Source organism: Sarcophilus harrisii, chromosome 6 (assembly GCF_902635505.1).
Source record: "Sarcophilus harrisii chromosome 6, mSarHar1.11, whole genome shotgun sequence".
Classification (NCBI taxonomy): Eukaryota; Metazoa; Chordata; class Mammalia; order Dasyuromorphia; family Dasyuridae; genus Sarcophilus; species Sarcophilus harrisii.
Genome location: NC_045431.1, coordinates 79,602,828 through 79,618,451, shown reverse-complemented (window position 1 = coordinate 79,618,451; position 15,624 = coordinate 79,602,828). Strand labels below are relative to the sequence as shown.

The 15,624-nt window shown below is 35.0% G+C and overlaps 1 protein-coding gene across 1 annotated transcript in view; it reads left to right on the top strand.

Moving 5' to 3' along the window:
• Window positions 1-15,624, top strand: part of DCHS2 (dachsous cadherin-related 2) — a 316,790-nt gene that overhangs the window by 248,653 nt on the left and 52,513 nt on the right. Inside the window, exons 11-12 of the mRNA XM_031942473.1 lie at window positions 11,276-11,410; window positions 11,941-12,150. Coding sequence (XP_031798333.1) covers window positions 11,276-11,410; window positions 11,941-12,150 — 345 coding nt within the window. The remainder of the gene's footprint in view (window positions 1-11,275; window positions 11,411-11,940; window positions 12,151-15,624) is intronic.

Genomic DNA, 15,624 nt, shown 5'->3' with positions numbered 1-15,624 from the left:
CTTTTGTTTTCAGCATCTTTATCCTATTAAAAATTATTGAGGATCTCTCCAAAGAGTTTTTGTTATCTGGATTATATTTATAGACATTTACCATATTGGAAATAAAAACTATTTTTGAATTTGTAGACCCTCTAAAGGGGTTTCAGAGATCCCAGGATTCTCTAGACCATCTTTTGAGAACCATTGGTGTAGACTAATTAGAAGTGATCAGGGTAGATCCTTAGCCAGCCAATTTTACATTTCTTAGACATTTAAGCTTTCACAGTGCCCTGTAAATCCAAGCCATGTCTACTGCCATGAATGAAAACAGTTTTTATTGTGCTTCCAATAGGTCAGGTAACTAGCATTTGTTGGGGACCATAAATGAATCCTAGATGGATATGAATCGGGAAGGGGAAAAGATCAAGTTTGGCAACATGAAGTACCATCTCAAAAAATGTGACAGGGAAAAAATATATAAGGAGAGGTATCTATGTTATTATTGACAAGGTAGTATTAAATGGGGTAAGTAAAGGAAAAATTTGACTGAACTTCAAGAGGGAATGGAAATAGCCAAAAGGTAATTGATAAATTCAAATATTTAGTAATGGTTTATGAGAATATAAAATTAAGATTTATTTAGACATAAACACTAGCAATATGGAATGTATTCAGAAAATTGTAGGGATAAGATTGATGTTAGGAGAACAGAAAAAAAAAAGGAGAATAGAAACCAGGATAGGTAAAGTAAGAAATTCCACTTTCTTGACTGTGCAGTGATAATGGTCAAGATTAGTTTATCAAAAGCTCAGCAACTTGACAGAAAATATTTATGGAGAATGAGAAAATTATTTTTAAAAGAAGGAGAAATGGCAAAAGTTATTTTAGACCTCTATTAAAAACCTGTTAGTGGATCCCTTTTGCCTACCAAGTAAAGTTTAGACTCCTTTTTCTCTTCTCCCCCTCCCTCATCTGATGCCACCATTGATCTCTAAGCTTATTTTGTGTAGTCTACCTTTTGTGTAGTCTATATTATACCCATACTGGTCTCCAAATCTCTGTATATGCATTGCATTTTCCTATTCCTGTGTCTTTATGCATATCAGGATCAGAGGGTCATAAACTGAGATCCAGAATGGACTTTAGGGGTCATCAGGTCCAAACTTCTCATTTTAGATGAAGAACCTGAGAACTAGAGGGCTTGTCACTTGCCCAAGGTGACTCACAGGTAGTGAGTGAAAGAAAAACCAGGATTTAAACCTGAGTCCTGACTCTAGGGGGCAATTAGATTGCATAGTGGATAGAACACCAGACCTAGAATCAGGAAGACTCATCTTCCTTACTTCAAATCAGACACATACCAGGTGTGTGACCCTGAGCAAATTACTTAACCCTGTTTGTCTCAGTATCCTCATCTGTAAAATGAGCTGGAGAACAAAATGGCCAACTACCCCGGTGTCTTTGCCAAGAATGTCCCAGATGGGGTCCTGAAGAATCCGCCATAAGAGAAAATGACTGAACAAAAAAAGATTTACATTAAGTTTTGTCTAGATTTAATGATAAATGATGAAAAAATTCATTGAAGAAATTATACAGCACTTTCACTGACTTTCACTGTTTCTCCTTGAAACAAAAACCCACTCTTTGAAAACTAGTATTTTTCTGATGACTTTCATGTTGTTGAATATAATAGTTTCTAGAAGAATCAATTATAAGTCAATGAAGCAAAATATAATGGCTATAAGTAGAAAACGATATTAAAAGTGATGGACTGTGTGCAAGACAATAAAGCAATGTATATTGGGTGGAAGTAGAAAAGAGGTTATTAAAAATGAAAAATGAGTGCAAGTAGAAGTATAAAAGTTACAAATGTGATGGGTGACCAAAAATTGAGATGGGCAGGTAATAAGAATAAAACCTGTGAATTGCATTGGAGTTGATTAAATATTAAGAGGGCTAAAACTGGGGTGTGGTGTCACATGCCCGTGATCCCTTCTACCGTGAAGGTTGAAGCAGATGGATATCTTGAGCTCAAGAATTTGGCAGTGAATGTTCAAAAGGTTATCCAACTGTGCATACCCTTTGATCCAGCAGTGTTTCTACTGGGCTTATATCCCAAAGAAATCTTAAAGGAGGGAAAGGGACCCACATGTGCAAAAATGTTTGTGGCAGCCCTCTTTGTAGTGGCTAGAAACTGGAAACTGAGTGGATGTCCATCAACTGGAGAATGGCTGAATAAATTGTGGTATATGAATGTTATGGAATATTATTGTTATATAAGAAATGATCATCAGGATGATTTAAGAGAGGCCTGGAGAGACTTACATGAACTGATGCTAAGTGAAATAAGCAGAATCAGGAGATCATTGTACATGGCAACAGTAAGATTATATGATGATCAATTCTAATGGATTTGGCTCTTCTCAACAATGACATGATTCAGACCAATTCCAATGATCTCATGATGATGAGAGCCATCTACATTGAGAGAGGTCTGTGGGAACTGAGTGTGCATAACAACATAGCATTTTCATTCTTTTTGTTCTTGTTTGCTTGGATCTTATTTTCTTTCTCATTTTTTTCCCTTTTTGATCTGATTTTTCTTGGGCAAGATAATTGTATAAATACAAATGCCTATATTGGATTTGTATATATTTTTACCATGCTTAATATAGATTGGATTGCTTGCCATCTGGGGGAGGGTTTGGGAAGGAGGGGCATTTGGAATACAAGGTTTTGCAAGGGTCAATTTTCTTTCTTTTTTTTTTTAATTATAGTAACTTTTTATTGACAGAACCCATGTCAGGGTAATTTTTTTACAACATTATCCCTTGCACTCACTTCTGTTCCGATTTTTCCCTCCTACCCTCCACCCCCTCCCCTAGATGGCAAGCAGTCCTATATATGTTGAATATGTCCTAGTATATCCTAGATACAATGTATGTGTGCAGATCCAAACAGTTTTCTTGTTGCACAGGGAGAATTGGATTCAGAAGGTAAAAATAACCCGGGAAGAAAAACAAAAATGCAAACAGTTTACATTCATTTCCCAGTGTTTTTTTCTTTGGGTGTAGCTGCTTCTGTCCATCACTGATCAATTGAAACTGAATTAGGTCTCTTTGTCAAAGAAATCCATTTCCATCAGATTATATCTTCATACAGTATCATTGTTGATGTATATAATGATCTCTTGGTTCTGCTCATTTCACTTAGCATCAGTTCATGTAATTCTCTCCAAGCCTCTCTGTATTCATCCTGCTGGTCATTTCTTACAGAACAATAATATTCCATAACATTCATATACCACAATTTACCCAACCATTCTCCAATTGATGGGCATCCATTCATTTTCCAGCTTCTGGCCACTACAAACAGGGCTGCCACAAACATTTTGGCACATACTGGTCCCTTTCCCTTCTTTAGTATCTCCTTGGGGTAAAAGCCCAGTAGTAACACTGCTGGATCAAAGGGTATGCACAGTTTGATAACTTTTTGGGCATAATTCCAGATTGCTCTCCAGAATGGTTGGATTCGTTCACAACTCCACCAATAATGTATCAGTGTCCCAGTTTTCCTGCATCCCCTCCAACAATCATCATTATTTTTTCCTGTCATCTTAGCCAATCTGACAGGTGTGTAGTGATATCTCAGAGTTGTCTTAATTTGCGTTTCTCTGATTAATAATGATTTGGAACACTTTCATATGAGTGGAAATAATTTCAATTTCATCATTTGAAAATTGTCTGTTCATATCCTTTGACCATTTGTCAATTGGAGAATGGCTTGGTTTCTTATAAATTAGAGTCAGTTCTCTATATATTTTGGAAATGAGGCCTTTATTAGAACTTTTAACTATGAAGATGTTTTCCCAATTTGTTGCTTCCCTTCTAATCTTGTTTGCATTAGTTTTGTTTGTTCAAAGGCTTTTTAATTTGATGTAATCAAAATTTTCTATTTTATGATCAATAATGGTCTCTAGTTCATCTTTAGTCACAAATTTCTTCCTCCTCCACAAGTCTGAGAGATAAACTATCCTATATTCCTCCAATTTATTTATGATCTTGTTCTTTATGTCTAAATCATGGACCCATTTTGATCTTATCTTGGTATACGGTGTTAAGTGTGGGTCCATGCCTAATTTCTGCCATACTAATTTTCAATTATCCCAACAGTTTTTGTCAAATAATGAATTCTTATCCCAAAAGTTAGGATTTTGGGTTTGTCAAACACTAGATTGCTATAGTTGACTATTATGTCTTGTGAACCTAACCTGTTCCACTGATCAACTAATCTATTCCTTAGCCAATACCAAATGGTTTTGGTGACTGCTGCTTTATAATTTAGTTTTAGGTCAGGTACAGCTAAGCCACCTTCATTTGATTTTTTTTTTCATTAATTCTTTTGAGATTCTTGACCTTTTATTATTCCATATGAATTTTGTTGTTATTTTTTCTAGATCATTAAAATATTTTCTTGGAAGTCTGATTGGTATAGCACTAAATAAATAGATTAGTTTAGGGAGTATTGTCATCTTTATTATATTCGCTCAACCTATCCAGGAGCACTTAATATTTTTCCAATTGTTTAAATCTGACTTTATTTGTGTGGAAAGTTTTTTGTAATTTTGCTCATATAATTCCTGACTTTCCTTTGGTAGATAGATTCCCAAATATTTTTTGCTGTCGACAGTTATTCTGAATGGAATTTCTCTTTGTATCTCTTGCTGTTGGATTTTGTTGGTGATGTATAAAAATGCTGAGGATTTATGGGGATTTATTTTATAACCTGCAACTTTGCTAAAGTTATAGATTATTTCTAATAGCTTTTTAGTACAATCTCTGGGGTTCTCTAAGTATACCAAAAGGTCAATTTTCAAAAATTATCCTTGCATATGTTTTAAAAATAAAAATTTTCAATAAAAAAATTTGTCAGTGAGCTAAGCCAATTGGATGTCCACACTAAGTCCATTACCAGTATGGTGGACTCTAGAGGTTTGAAAACTACTAGGCTGACTATTAAGGGACAAACTAGCTCAGGTAATAAAGAGAACAGATCAATGCTCCTGTGCTCTGTTCAGTAGTGGGATTGGGCCTTTGAGGGGCTCTTGTGACCTTAGCCTAAAGAAAATGTGATTTAAAAGAGGAAGGGAAGGAAGATGGATGGAGTCTAAATAGCTAGAAAGATGCCTATAATAGAAGAACCACTGCAGATGTGGCAGATTTAAGGAAGGCATGGATGAGCCTCACAGAATGAATAAGTTTAGAGGAGTAGTAATCTGTACCACTGGAAGGAATGTCCAGATTATGAGTTAGTAAAACCACCTAAATATAGAAGAGAAAACACTAGTGAAAAAATTGAAACCCTAAATAAAGAAAATCAAAGAACAGCCGTGGAGAGAAGTATGTCCAGTCAAGGGCAAGGTAAGAGGGCAAGAAATAATAAGCCAAGGTGACAAGCTTTTCTAATAGATAACTGAAGTATTATGGAGGAAGAAGAAACAAAATTATTACTGTAGCTCTAAGAAGTTAAAAAAAAGTCATGAAAAAGTCTATAATTGAATAGCTCACATTTACCTATCACTTTAAAATATGCAAAGTATTTTTTGAAGATCAAGGAAAACTTAGAGAAGGGAGGATATGGGTTAATGCATACCAGTTTGATGCAGGAAAAAACAAAGGATTTAGCAGTAAACCATGTGGCTCAAGAATTGTGATCAAACCATGAAAAAGAGAATGGCTGGAGGTTGATGGCCACACTGTAGAATTCTACAAGGCTGCTTAGACCTGCTGGGCCAATCTGGAGCTGCATTTTCAATGGTATAGAAGAGGATGAATAAGGTCTTAAGCTCATGTTATAGATGAGAAACTGAGGCAAACAGCACATGGTCTTCAAGAGATCATGCAGGTGAATAGCAGAGTAAAGAAGGAACTACATCATCAAGAATCCCATTTTCCTGTCCTTTTTATTCATTATTCCTTCTTTTCAATGAGTTCATGTCAATGAATATCAATATAACAATATAGTTCATGCCAATATAACAGTCTTGAGTTCCAACAGTTTTACAGAATGTCATGATCCTGGAGAGGAGATCATTGTTTGTGCAACCAATAGATTTCTTTGATCTAACTAGTTAAGTTAAATGTTCTTACTACCCCAGGCCACTGGCTCTGCAGTAAGAGAGTCTGGATTTAAATCCTGCCTTTGGATTTCTCATATATCTTTGAGCAAATCAATTAACCTCCTAGAGCCTTTGTTCCTTGCTACATAAAAAGAGAGTTGAAAATGCAGCCCAAAATTGTCTGGGGCAGATCTCAGCAGCCTTGTAGAACTCTACAATGTAACCATCAACCTCAGCAATATTACTCTTTTGCAAATTTACGGGTCAGACTAAGTGATTTTTAGATTCCAAATATTTGTCATATTCTGTGTTTGTGTGTATGGTCTGCCACACCGCTCCAGAAATGGGGAAAAACCTCCATGTAAAGATGAACAGTGATATACAATCTGAGCCCCCTATGAACATGCACATGCAGAAGACCTTAGGCTTGTACTATTTAAAGGGAGCAGGTATTAAAAAAAATCTGTAAAGAGTGTGCCTGGAGAAATTATTCAAGGAAACAAAAGTTCCAGTTGTTCTAAGAATTGGAAAAAGGAGGGAATAAGTGAAGAGGACCAAGTGGAATCAATGATAATTCTTGATATTTGCATAAGGAAGGAAAAACTACTTTGAGGAAACTAGGGGATCAAAATAAAGAGCAAAAAAGAGAACAAACATGTGAGGTATTTTGGAAGTTAGAATTTAGAAATGCAATCCCACACTGATCAAACCATTTCTGGTGCCAGGTTTCCAGGCAGTAATTATACAAGACTCCCACCAACAGGATGTGTGGTCCTTCCAATGGCTACTATTTTTATGGGCCTAAGAAATAACAATGTGAGCTTAGAAGACATCTCTTTTCCTCAGAGGAGAAAGGGAGAAGACTGGGTTATGAATAACAGTGTTATGCTTTTAGAAGGAGATGACAGATGTGATAGGGGTGGGGGTAAGTGACAGAAAGGCTTTGGGGGCTTCAAATTCTGACAATGTGTCTTCAGAAAAGAGATTTTTTTTTTTTAGTATGATGAAATGGCAGAGTTGAAGGTAAAAACAAATGAACAAAAAAACCAACCAAGTGAATCTAAAAAAGAGAGCTGAGAAACTTCAAAACACTCCCCTTCAAAAAAACTTTGCTAAAACAAATCATAATGTTCAAATTTATTCATCAATTCATATTTTTAGTCAGTGACTAGTTGATTAAGCTATCAACTATATATATTATATATAATATATTATACATTATATCATTTATATAATTATATGTATTATTTAATAATATACAATATATTATATATATCATATAATATATAATATTTTATATATTGTAATATTATTATATTATGTAAACTATAATTCAGGTATTCTTCTATGTGCTGAAGCTACATGCACACACATACACACACACATGAAATTGTATCTGCCTTTAGTAACTTCAATAATGTGACATTTTAGAGGGGGGAGGCAAATAAAAGCTTCTAATAGAATATATATAGTGCAAATACAAGGTAGATAGGGGAGTGAGAGCTCTAATAAGGTGGGATCAGGAAAGATTTAGTGTATTCTTGAAAGAAACCAAGTAATCAGAAGAGAGTGGAAGTTAGGAAGGAATACCTTCCAGGCACGGGAGGTAGCAGATACAAAGATATAAATGCAAGAGATTGGTGGATCAAAGGTAAGAGGGAACAAGAAGAAGGGCCAGTCTAGTGCATGAAGAGGAATAATGTGTAAGAATTCTGCACAAATAAGAGGGGAAACGTTGTGAAGATTCTTAAATGCCATATGGAGGATTTTATATTTGATTATAGAGATAATAGGATATTCTTGAAGTTGATTGAATAGGCCTATGACGTGATCAGATTTGTACTTTAGGGAAACTTTGTTGATAGTTGTTTGAAGGATGGATGGGAGTGAGCAGAAGCAGGGAAACTAAGTTAGGAAGGTATAGCAATATTCCAAGCTCCAAGTAATAAGGATCTAAACAAAAGTGGTGGTTTTGTCAGGATAGTGGAGGGGTGAATACATCCAAAAGGTGATGTAGAGATAGAAATGACCAGACTTGGCAACTAACTGGATATGTAGGACAGTGAGAGGTGAGTATAACATTAAAGAAAAATTCTGATTAACTAAAAGGCTAATGTTACACTAGGCAGTGACAGGAAAGTTTGGAAGATGATTTTAGTTTTTCATGTGTCGAGTTTGAGATGTTCAAAGGTATTTGGCCATACCAGACAAGAATGAAAATGGATAAATAGATAGGCAGATAGATAGATAGATGAATAGATGTGGGAGTGATTTATATAAAGAATGATAATTAGACCAATGGAAGCTGACTATATCACCAAATAAGAGAGTTTGGAGGAAAATAGCCCTGGACAGCATAATGGGATACATTCATATATTATTAAATGTGACATGGCTGATGAACCACTCAAGGGAACTTAGGGCATTCAGATAAATAGGACAAAGACAAAAGTGTCACAAAAACACAGAAGAGATTATTTAGGAGGAAAGGATGACGATAAATATGTCTTATGGCTTTATGATGTATATATGGTTTGGAGGTTAGGTAACAGACTTAGAAATCCTAAAAGAGAAGAGGTCTGAAGTGTTGAGGAGAATGTGAAGTTTGTTCTTTCTTATGTATTTTTTAAACATTGTGGAACTTGTTTTCTGTTTCTTATTATTTTAAAAAAGTCTCTTCTAGGGTAACCATATTAGAGAAAAGTGAAGGCTATGCAAGGGTCAATGTTGAAAAATTATCCATGCATAAGTTTTGAAAATAAAAAGTTTTAAAAAGAAAAACAAAACAAAGCAAAAAATGGAGATAAAAACAGAATAGGAAAGAATGAATATCTTAATCTATTAAAAAACTGTTATGCATATAATACCAGACTTGGTTTATATTAGTTTGGCTGAATTTGTCTGTTCTAAAGAATTTTTTTTTTGATTCTTTGTTATAAGGGATTACTCCAGGATATGTCTCTGTGTGTGTGTGTGTGTGTGTGTGTGTGTGTGTGTGTGTGTTGGATGTAAGTAAGTCAGTATTGAACAAAGTCTTCAAACTCACTTTGTCTTTCAGAACAATCAAAGTCCAGTGACAAGACAAAAGTCAAGATAATTTGTGGATTTCCTCTAGTATAGGATTCTTGGAGTCAGAAACATTAGTCTGAGTTCATTCTTTGCCACTTATTAATTAAGTCACTCAAATAGGTCTCATTTTTCTCACCTTTAAGATGGGAATAATAATGAAATGAATAATTCATATTTGATTGGAGGACAGGGCAAAGAGCTGCTCCCCAAACTTGCATTTTAAGGAGGGTGCTCAGACCAGCCATCTCCTCATTTCCTGCCTGACTGCATTCCTTGGGACCACTCCATCATGAACTGGCTCCACACCACCACACTGGGTGCTTTCCCTCTCCCCTCCCTTTCTTTTCAGCTTCCTTTTGTGTTTTGATTTCTCCCATCAATTTGTAAACTCCTTGAGGTGAGCATTGCTTTTCATTTTTTGTATATGTATGTCTAGTGCTCAGCATAGCACCTAACACTTAAGTGTTTAATGAATATTTATTGACTGACTGATCATTTCCTTCTAATTACCCACGTGAATACCTTTAACCTCTCTGTATCTCAGTGACCTCATCTGCAAAACAAAGGAATTAGATTAAGTCTAAGGATCCTTTCATAACTAAATTTGTGATCCTGAGGAATGTTTTCTGGGGAACCTAATTAAGTAAATATCTAAGTGAGATTTGAATTTCAGATCTTTCCACTAAAAAATCAGTTCTTTCTCTTCTACATCATGCTACCCTTTATTTTTATATTGCTTACTTCACATGCTTGTTTTGAAAATCAAATTAAAATGCAATACAATTTTAAACATAAGCTGTTATAGAAATGTAATCCACTGTTATTATTTTATTATCCCTTGTGTCTCTCTAAGGTATAATAATACATATTATATGTATTTATGTGTGTATATATCATATATATGGCATGATGATGTATATATGTATATATGTACATATATATGTGTATATATACGTGTGTGTGACATGTGGTTTTCAAGTTTTTCTTTAAAAATCTAAGCCTTTGCAATGAAAAATCTGATAAGAACCCATAAGTTCCAACTCCAAGACAATTTGTTTAGCTGCAGTGAGCTCAAGCTTTATTTTAGAATGTTATGTATTAAATAAAGATGATTTACCACAGATGAGGTGGAGATTTGCAATTAAAATTTTATTGGGAATGTCCATCCCTTCCTCTCCCCCCGACAAGTTCTTGCAGCCTTTGATTAAGGTTTAACATCAGTTCCAGGTGCATGGCCTGAGTCTTGGGTCACACTTAAAGGCTGATTGTTTGTTAAGAGGGGAACACAGAAAAGTGATTGAATGGAACGTGTGCGAGCTGCAAATAAAACTCATGCAATGGTATGAGATGAATGCCTGCTACCCTTTGTGTATAATGTAGGATTAAATTCATTAAAGTTAATGGTGTGAATGATCTTACTCTATAACCAGTGATGGAAATGACGTTATATGCCTCTCAGGGGAGTACTGAAACCACCAAAATATGGGAAAAATTATTTTGGATCAGTAATGGGGAAGACTGTGGAACCAGATTTCTTACTCTACACAGGAGGCAGAAGGCTAAGCACTTTGTGGGTATGCACCATGCGTGCACACACATACACATTAATGGCGCCATATGTGAACCTCCTGATTCTTGAGAAGACACAGGGTGCTATTACTGAACATATGCACCCAAGTTCAGAAACAGCATGGAGAATCACAGCTCCCCTAGCCAGGTTCCTATTGTCTCATTAAATCACAATCAGGGGTGTTCCATGGAGTAATTAGGAATACACTGTCGAGTGCAAACTCATAAGACATTTTTTATGAGAGGGAAAAAATCTTAAACATTTACTGTGAGAAAATCTCAGGAGGCTTTTGAAAAACCAAATATTTCATCCCATGAGTCTTTTCTTTGGCAAGATCAACACTAACAGTTTTCTCACCTTATTTAAAAGTTGCCCAGAATTCTTGTTTGTTCTCTCTTTAGCACCTATTTTCTAACAAATGATCATGGGGAAAAAAGATGGGAAAACAGATTAATGAATTCCAAAAAGATAATTTATGTGCTTTCTCTCCCTTCTTTTTCTTCCTGAAACTAACCAACCAACCAAAATTATTCTTTAAGGAATCAACTCTCAACTACATTTTGAAATCATACCAACAGCCGTATCTGGCCTATTCAAGATCAATTCCAGCACTGGAGAGATGGTAACAGCAGCTATACTCGACAGAGAGACTCAGGAGATCTTCACCCTTAGAGGTAACTTGTCTAAATTCCTGGAATATGCAGTTAAGCACTGATGTTTAATTTAATAATTTTGTTATTTGCCCTTTTCTCCCACCTTTTGAATTTATTTATTTTCAAAATGGTTGTTGAATAACTCAGTAAATTTATTCTCAAGATGGCTGTTGAATAACTCAGTAAATTGTCTTGATCTGTATCTTGCCACTGGACCAGAATGGCTCTAGAGGGGAAAGTGAGGCAGGTAACCTTGCACAGTCTTCCCTCACTTTAATCCAATTCACTTGCATGTCATGGTATCACCTCCCTGAGGTCCTGGTCCTCTTGAAGAACAAAGGACAAACAACAAAACAGCAACATACCCTTTGGTTCGCTGTCCAGTTTTGGATCAAGAATAGTCAAGTTCAGAGTTTCATCAATAAATTCCAACAATGGTTACCTCACCTCCTCTCATTTCTCCTTTCCCTAATAATTTGTACACAGGATAGATCTCATTTAAAACCCACAGCTCATTAATGTGAAACTTCCTTTTTTCTCTCTCCTGCTAGTACTGGTGAAAGATCAAGGAGTCCCTCAGTTATCCAGTACCATGACTATTCTCTGCCATGTGAAAGATGAAAATGATCATGCTCCCAAGTTCATTATCCCCAATCCTGAAATCCAGGTTCCAGAGAACCAAGAGCCAGAGATCATCTATACCATTTTAGCTATGGATATGGATACTGGCAACAATGGAGCTATGCAGTTTCATATAATTGGTAAGTGGCAGACTTCTTCAGAATGTCTCCCAAGATGGACCCAGTTTCATGACTAATAATGATTCCTTATGAAGTCTGTAGGATAATGTTTATATCAAGTTGTCACAAAATGATCACCATCACATTCCGGTTTTAGCTCTTTTGGTTTTAGCATTCCCCCCTTTGAAATTGGTCACCAACTTTTCTAGGACTTTTAACTAAGTTGCCTTTAACAAAAACGGTATAGTTATTTTTCTAGATTGTCATTGTTGTTTTACCCCTGTGTTCTGTTGTTTTATTATTTTGAGTGACTAAAAGCTTCATTGTTCAGATCTTTATCAAGAAGGAACTGAGTGGATGCCCATCAGTTGGGGGGAATGGCTGAATAAATTATGGATTATGATTGTAATGGAATATTATTTTGCTCTATAAGAAATGATGAGCAGGCTGATTTCAGAAAATCCTGGAATGACTTACGTGAACTAATGCTAAGTGAAGTGAACAGAACCAAGAGAATCATGTATGCAGTAACAACAAGATTATATGATGATCAACTGTGATAAACTTGGCTCTTTTCAATAATGCATTGATTCAAAGCAGTTCCAATAGACTTTTGGGTTGAAAAATCCAGAGAAGAAACTATGGAGACTGAAGATGGATCAAAGCATATATTTTCACCTTTTTGTTATTTGTTTGCTTGTTTTTTTTTCATTTCTCATGTTTTTTCCCTTTTGATCTGATTTTTCTTGTACAACATGATGAATATGAAAATATGTTTAGAAGAATTGCACATATTTAACCTATATCAGATTGCTTGCTGTCTTGAGAAAGAGAGAGGGGAGAGAGGGAGAATAATTTGGAGCATAAGGTTTTTCAAAGGTGAATGATGAAAACTATTTTTGGATTTATTTGGAAAAATAAAATACTATAAAAAAAAGAGAAGAAACTTATAAGGTGGGGTTTCCTCAAACTGGCAACCAATATATTGCAATTTTCTGCACAGACTTATACAACATGGTATAGTGTTGAGGAACTATTTCTTAATTTTGGCCTTTGGGAAGAAAGAGAATAACATTTGTATAACACCTACTATATTCCAGATATTATGCTAAAAACTTTTTACAATTATTATCCCACTTTGATAAAACAGAAGCATAGAGAAATTGCCAGGATCCACTTAGTTGCCACAAAGTGTCTGAAGCCATAATCGAAGTCATGTCTTCTTCTTTTTTGTTGAGATTTTCTATTTTCTTTTACTTTTCTTGATTTAAAAATATTTCTTAATCTCATTTAGGCTATGCTCAGAAACATTGTAGCAGAATGTTTGACCCAAAGTCTACCACACTACCCCCATCTTAGCCTGAAGAATTATGTAGCTCTCTATGACATTACAATATTGCCCATACCCTAACATCTTGGGGTTAGAATGAAGAAATCACAACTTTATATATTTAGGAATTGTTGGGTATCTTCAAGTTAACTATCTCTGCATTCTATAAACCTTTTGCGCTCCTTTGGAAAAAACAATGGAATTAGGAAGTTAACCATTGATTTCTAAAACCTGAAAAAGAAGATTTCACTCCATGGATCCAACAGTTCCTATATCTGTGAGTAATATACAGAGAACTCAGGTCTTCTTGAGCCCAGAGCTAGTACTCTGTTTATTGTGCTACCTTTGGGACTGAGATAAGGGTCTCTGAATAAATGTGGAGTTCACAGTAGGTATCATTTGTCAGTTTCTGAATGTTGTTTCTTTTCATCTTAGTTCTCACTCTCAATTATCCAGCAAAACATATTGAGTAAAGAGTAGATATTTAGCATCTAGAAAATACTATTTGTAATACACGGAGATCCCCTTTTGGTGGGACAAAAAAATCTTACAGAGGTATTAAAATGGCATAATCTAAAGTTGGGATTTGAGAATAACTGTTTTCTAGAAATTCTGACTAAACCAAGATTTTGTAATAAAAACTCACCTACTTTCTTTAAAAAAAAATCAACTTCCAATTAATAAACATCCATGAACTTATATAAATTTTCATTCAATATTAGAGATGTCAGGGATCTTAGGAATAATGTAGTCTAGACACCTTATTTTCCAATACACACAGTTGAGATCCAGAGAAGGGATAGAGTAGGAGTTCTGCCCTCTTGTATTTGAATATCCTTTTTTCTTTTTTTGCTTCTTTTTAATTATAACATTTTCTAAGAGCTCTGAACCCTAATTGTCTTCTTTATTATTATGTTATATAGTTACCCTAGTAACCTGCCAAGACAATCTAATCATTCACATTTGTTATGTACTTGATACGGTGGAAGGATTGGTAAATTTGGAATTAAAGAGCCTGAGTTCAAATTCTAGCTGAGGCATATTAGTAATCCATCTGTAGTTATTATACTTTTTGAGAGTTGCATGAGACCCTGGGAAATTCAGTGGCCGTGCTATCTGTATACTGGTCCTGAAGTCAGGCTTACCAGAGTTCAAATCCAGCCTAAGATATTCTACACTTCCTAGCTGTGTGACCCTGTGCAAGTAAATCACTTAATCTCAATTATCTTGCAAAAACAAAACAAATTCTAGCTCAGTTGACACAAGTCAATTAACATTCTTATCTGTAAATAAGAAGTCACTGTCTGTCTGCCTGTCTCTTTCTCTTTCCCTCTCTCTCTCTCAATCAGTAAACATTATATTACTGCATATTAAGAGCCAGATACTACTCTGAGCCAGATATTACTCTGCAGATGCAGAGAAAAGCAAAAATAATCCTTGCTTTCTTTTTTTAAATTCAATTTGTATTCTATTTAAATTCTATAGTATTCTATTTTTCCTAATTAAATGTAGAGATAAATTTTAATATTCATTTTAAAATTTTGAGTTCAAAACTATATCTCTCACCTCTGCTCTCCCTAAGATGGTAAGTAAGTTGATATGGGTTATTTATATGGCAGTCATATAAAACATTTTCATAATAGTCATGTTATGAAAGAAGAAACATATCAAAAAGGGGAAAAAAAACCCAACACTAAAACCAAAGTGAAATTAGTATATTTTGACTTGGATTCAGACTCAATCATTTTGTTCTCTGGATTGTGAATAGCCTTTTTTACTGATAAAACCTTTAGAATTGTCTTGGGTCATTGTATTTCTGGGAATAGTTAAGTCATTCCTTGTATAATGTTGCTTTTACCATGTACAGTATCCTCTTGGTTCTGTTCACCTTACTTTTCATGAGTTCATGTAAGTCTTTACAGGTTTTTCCTGAAATCTACCTGCTCATTATTTCTTATAGCAAAATAGGATACAATTATCAACTTGTCCATTGACATAGATTTCTTCAACTTTTGATCTAGTGACTTAAACATTAAAGATGTCTTCTGGATCCTCAACCATATCAGAAGTGTAGATTTAACTGATAGCTTTTATCTTTGAAATAAGGTATCTCTTCCTCTCAAATTCCTTTAATTCTCCTCTATCTTCACCTGTTACTGTTCTAG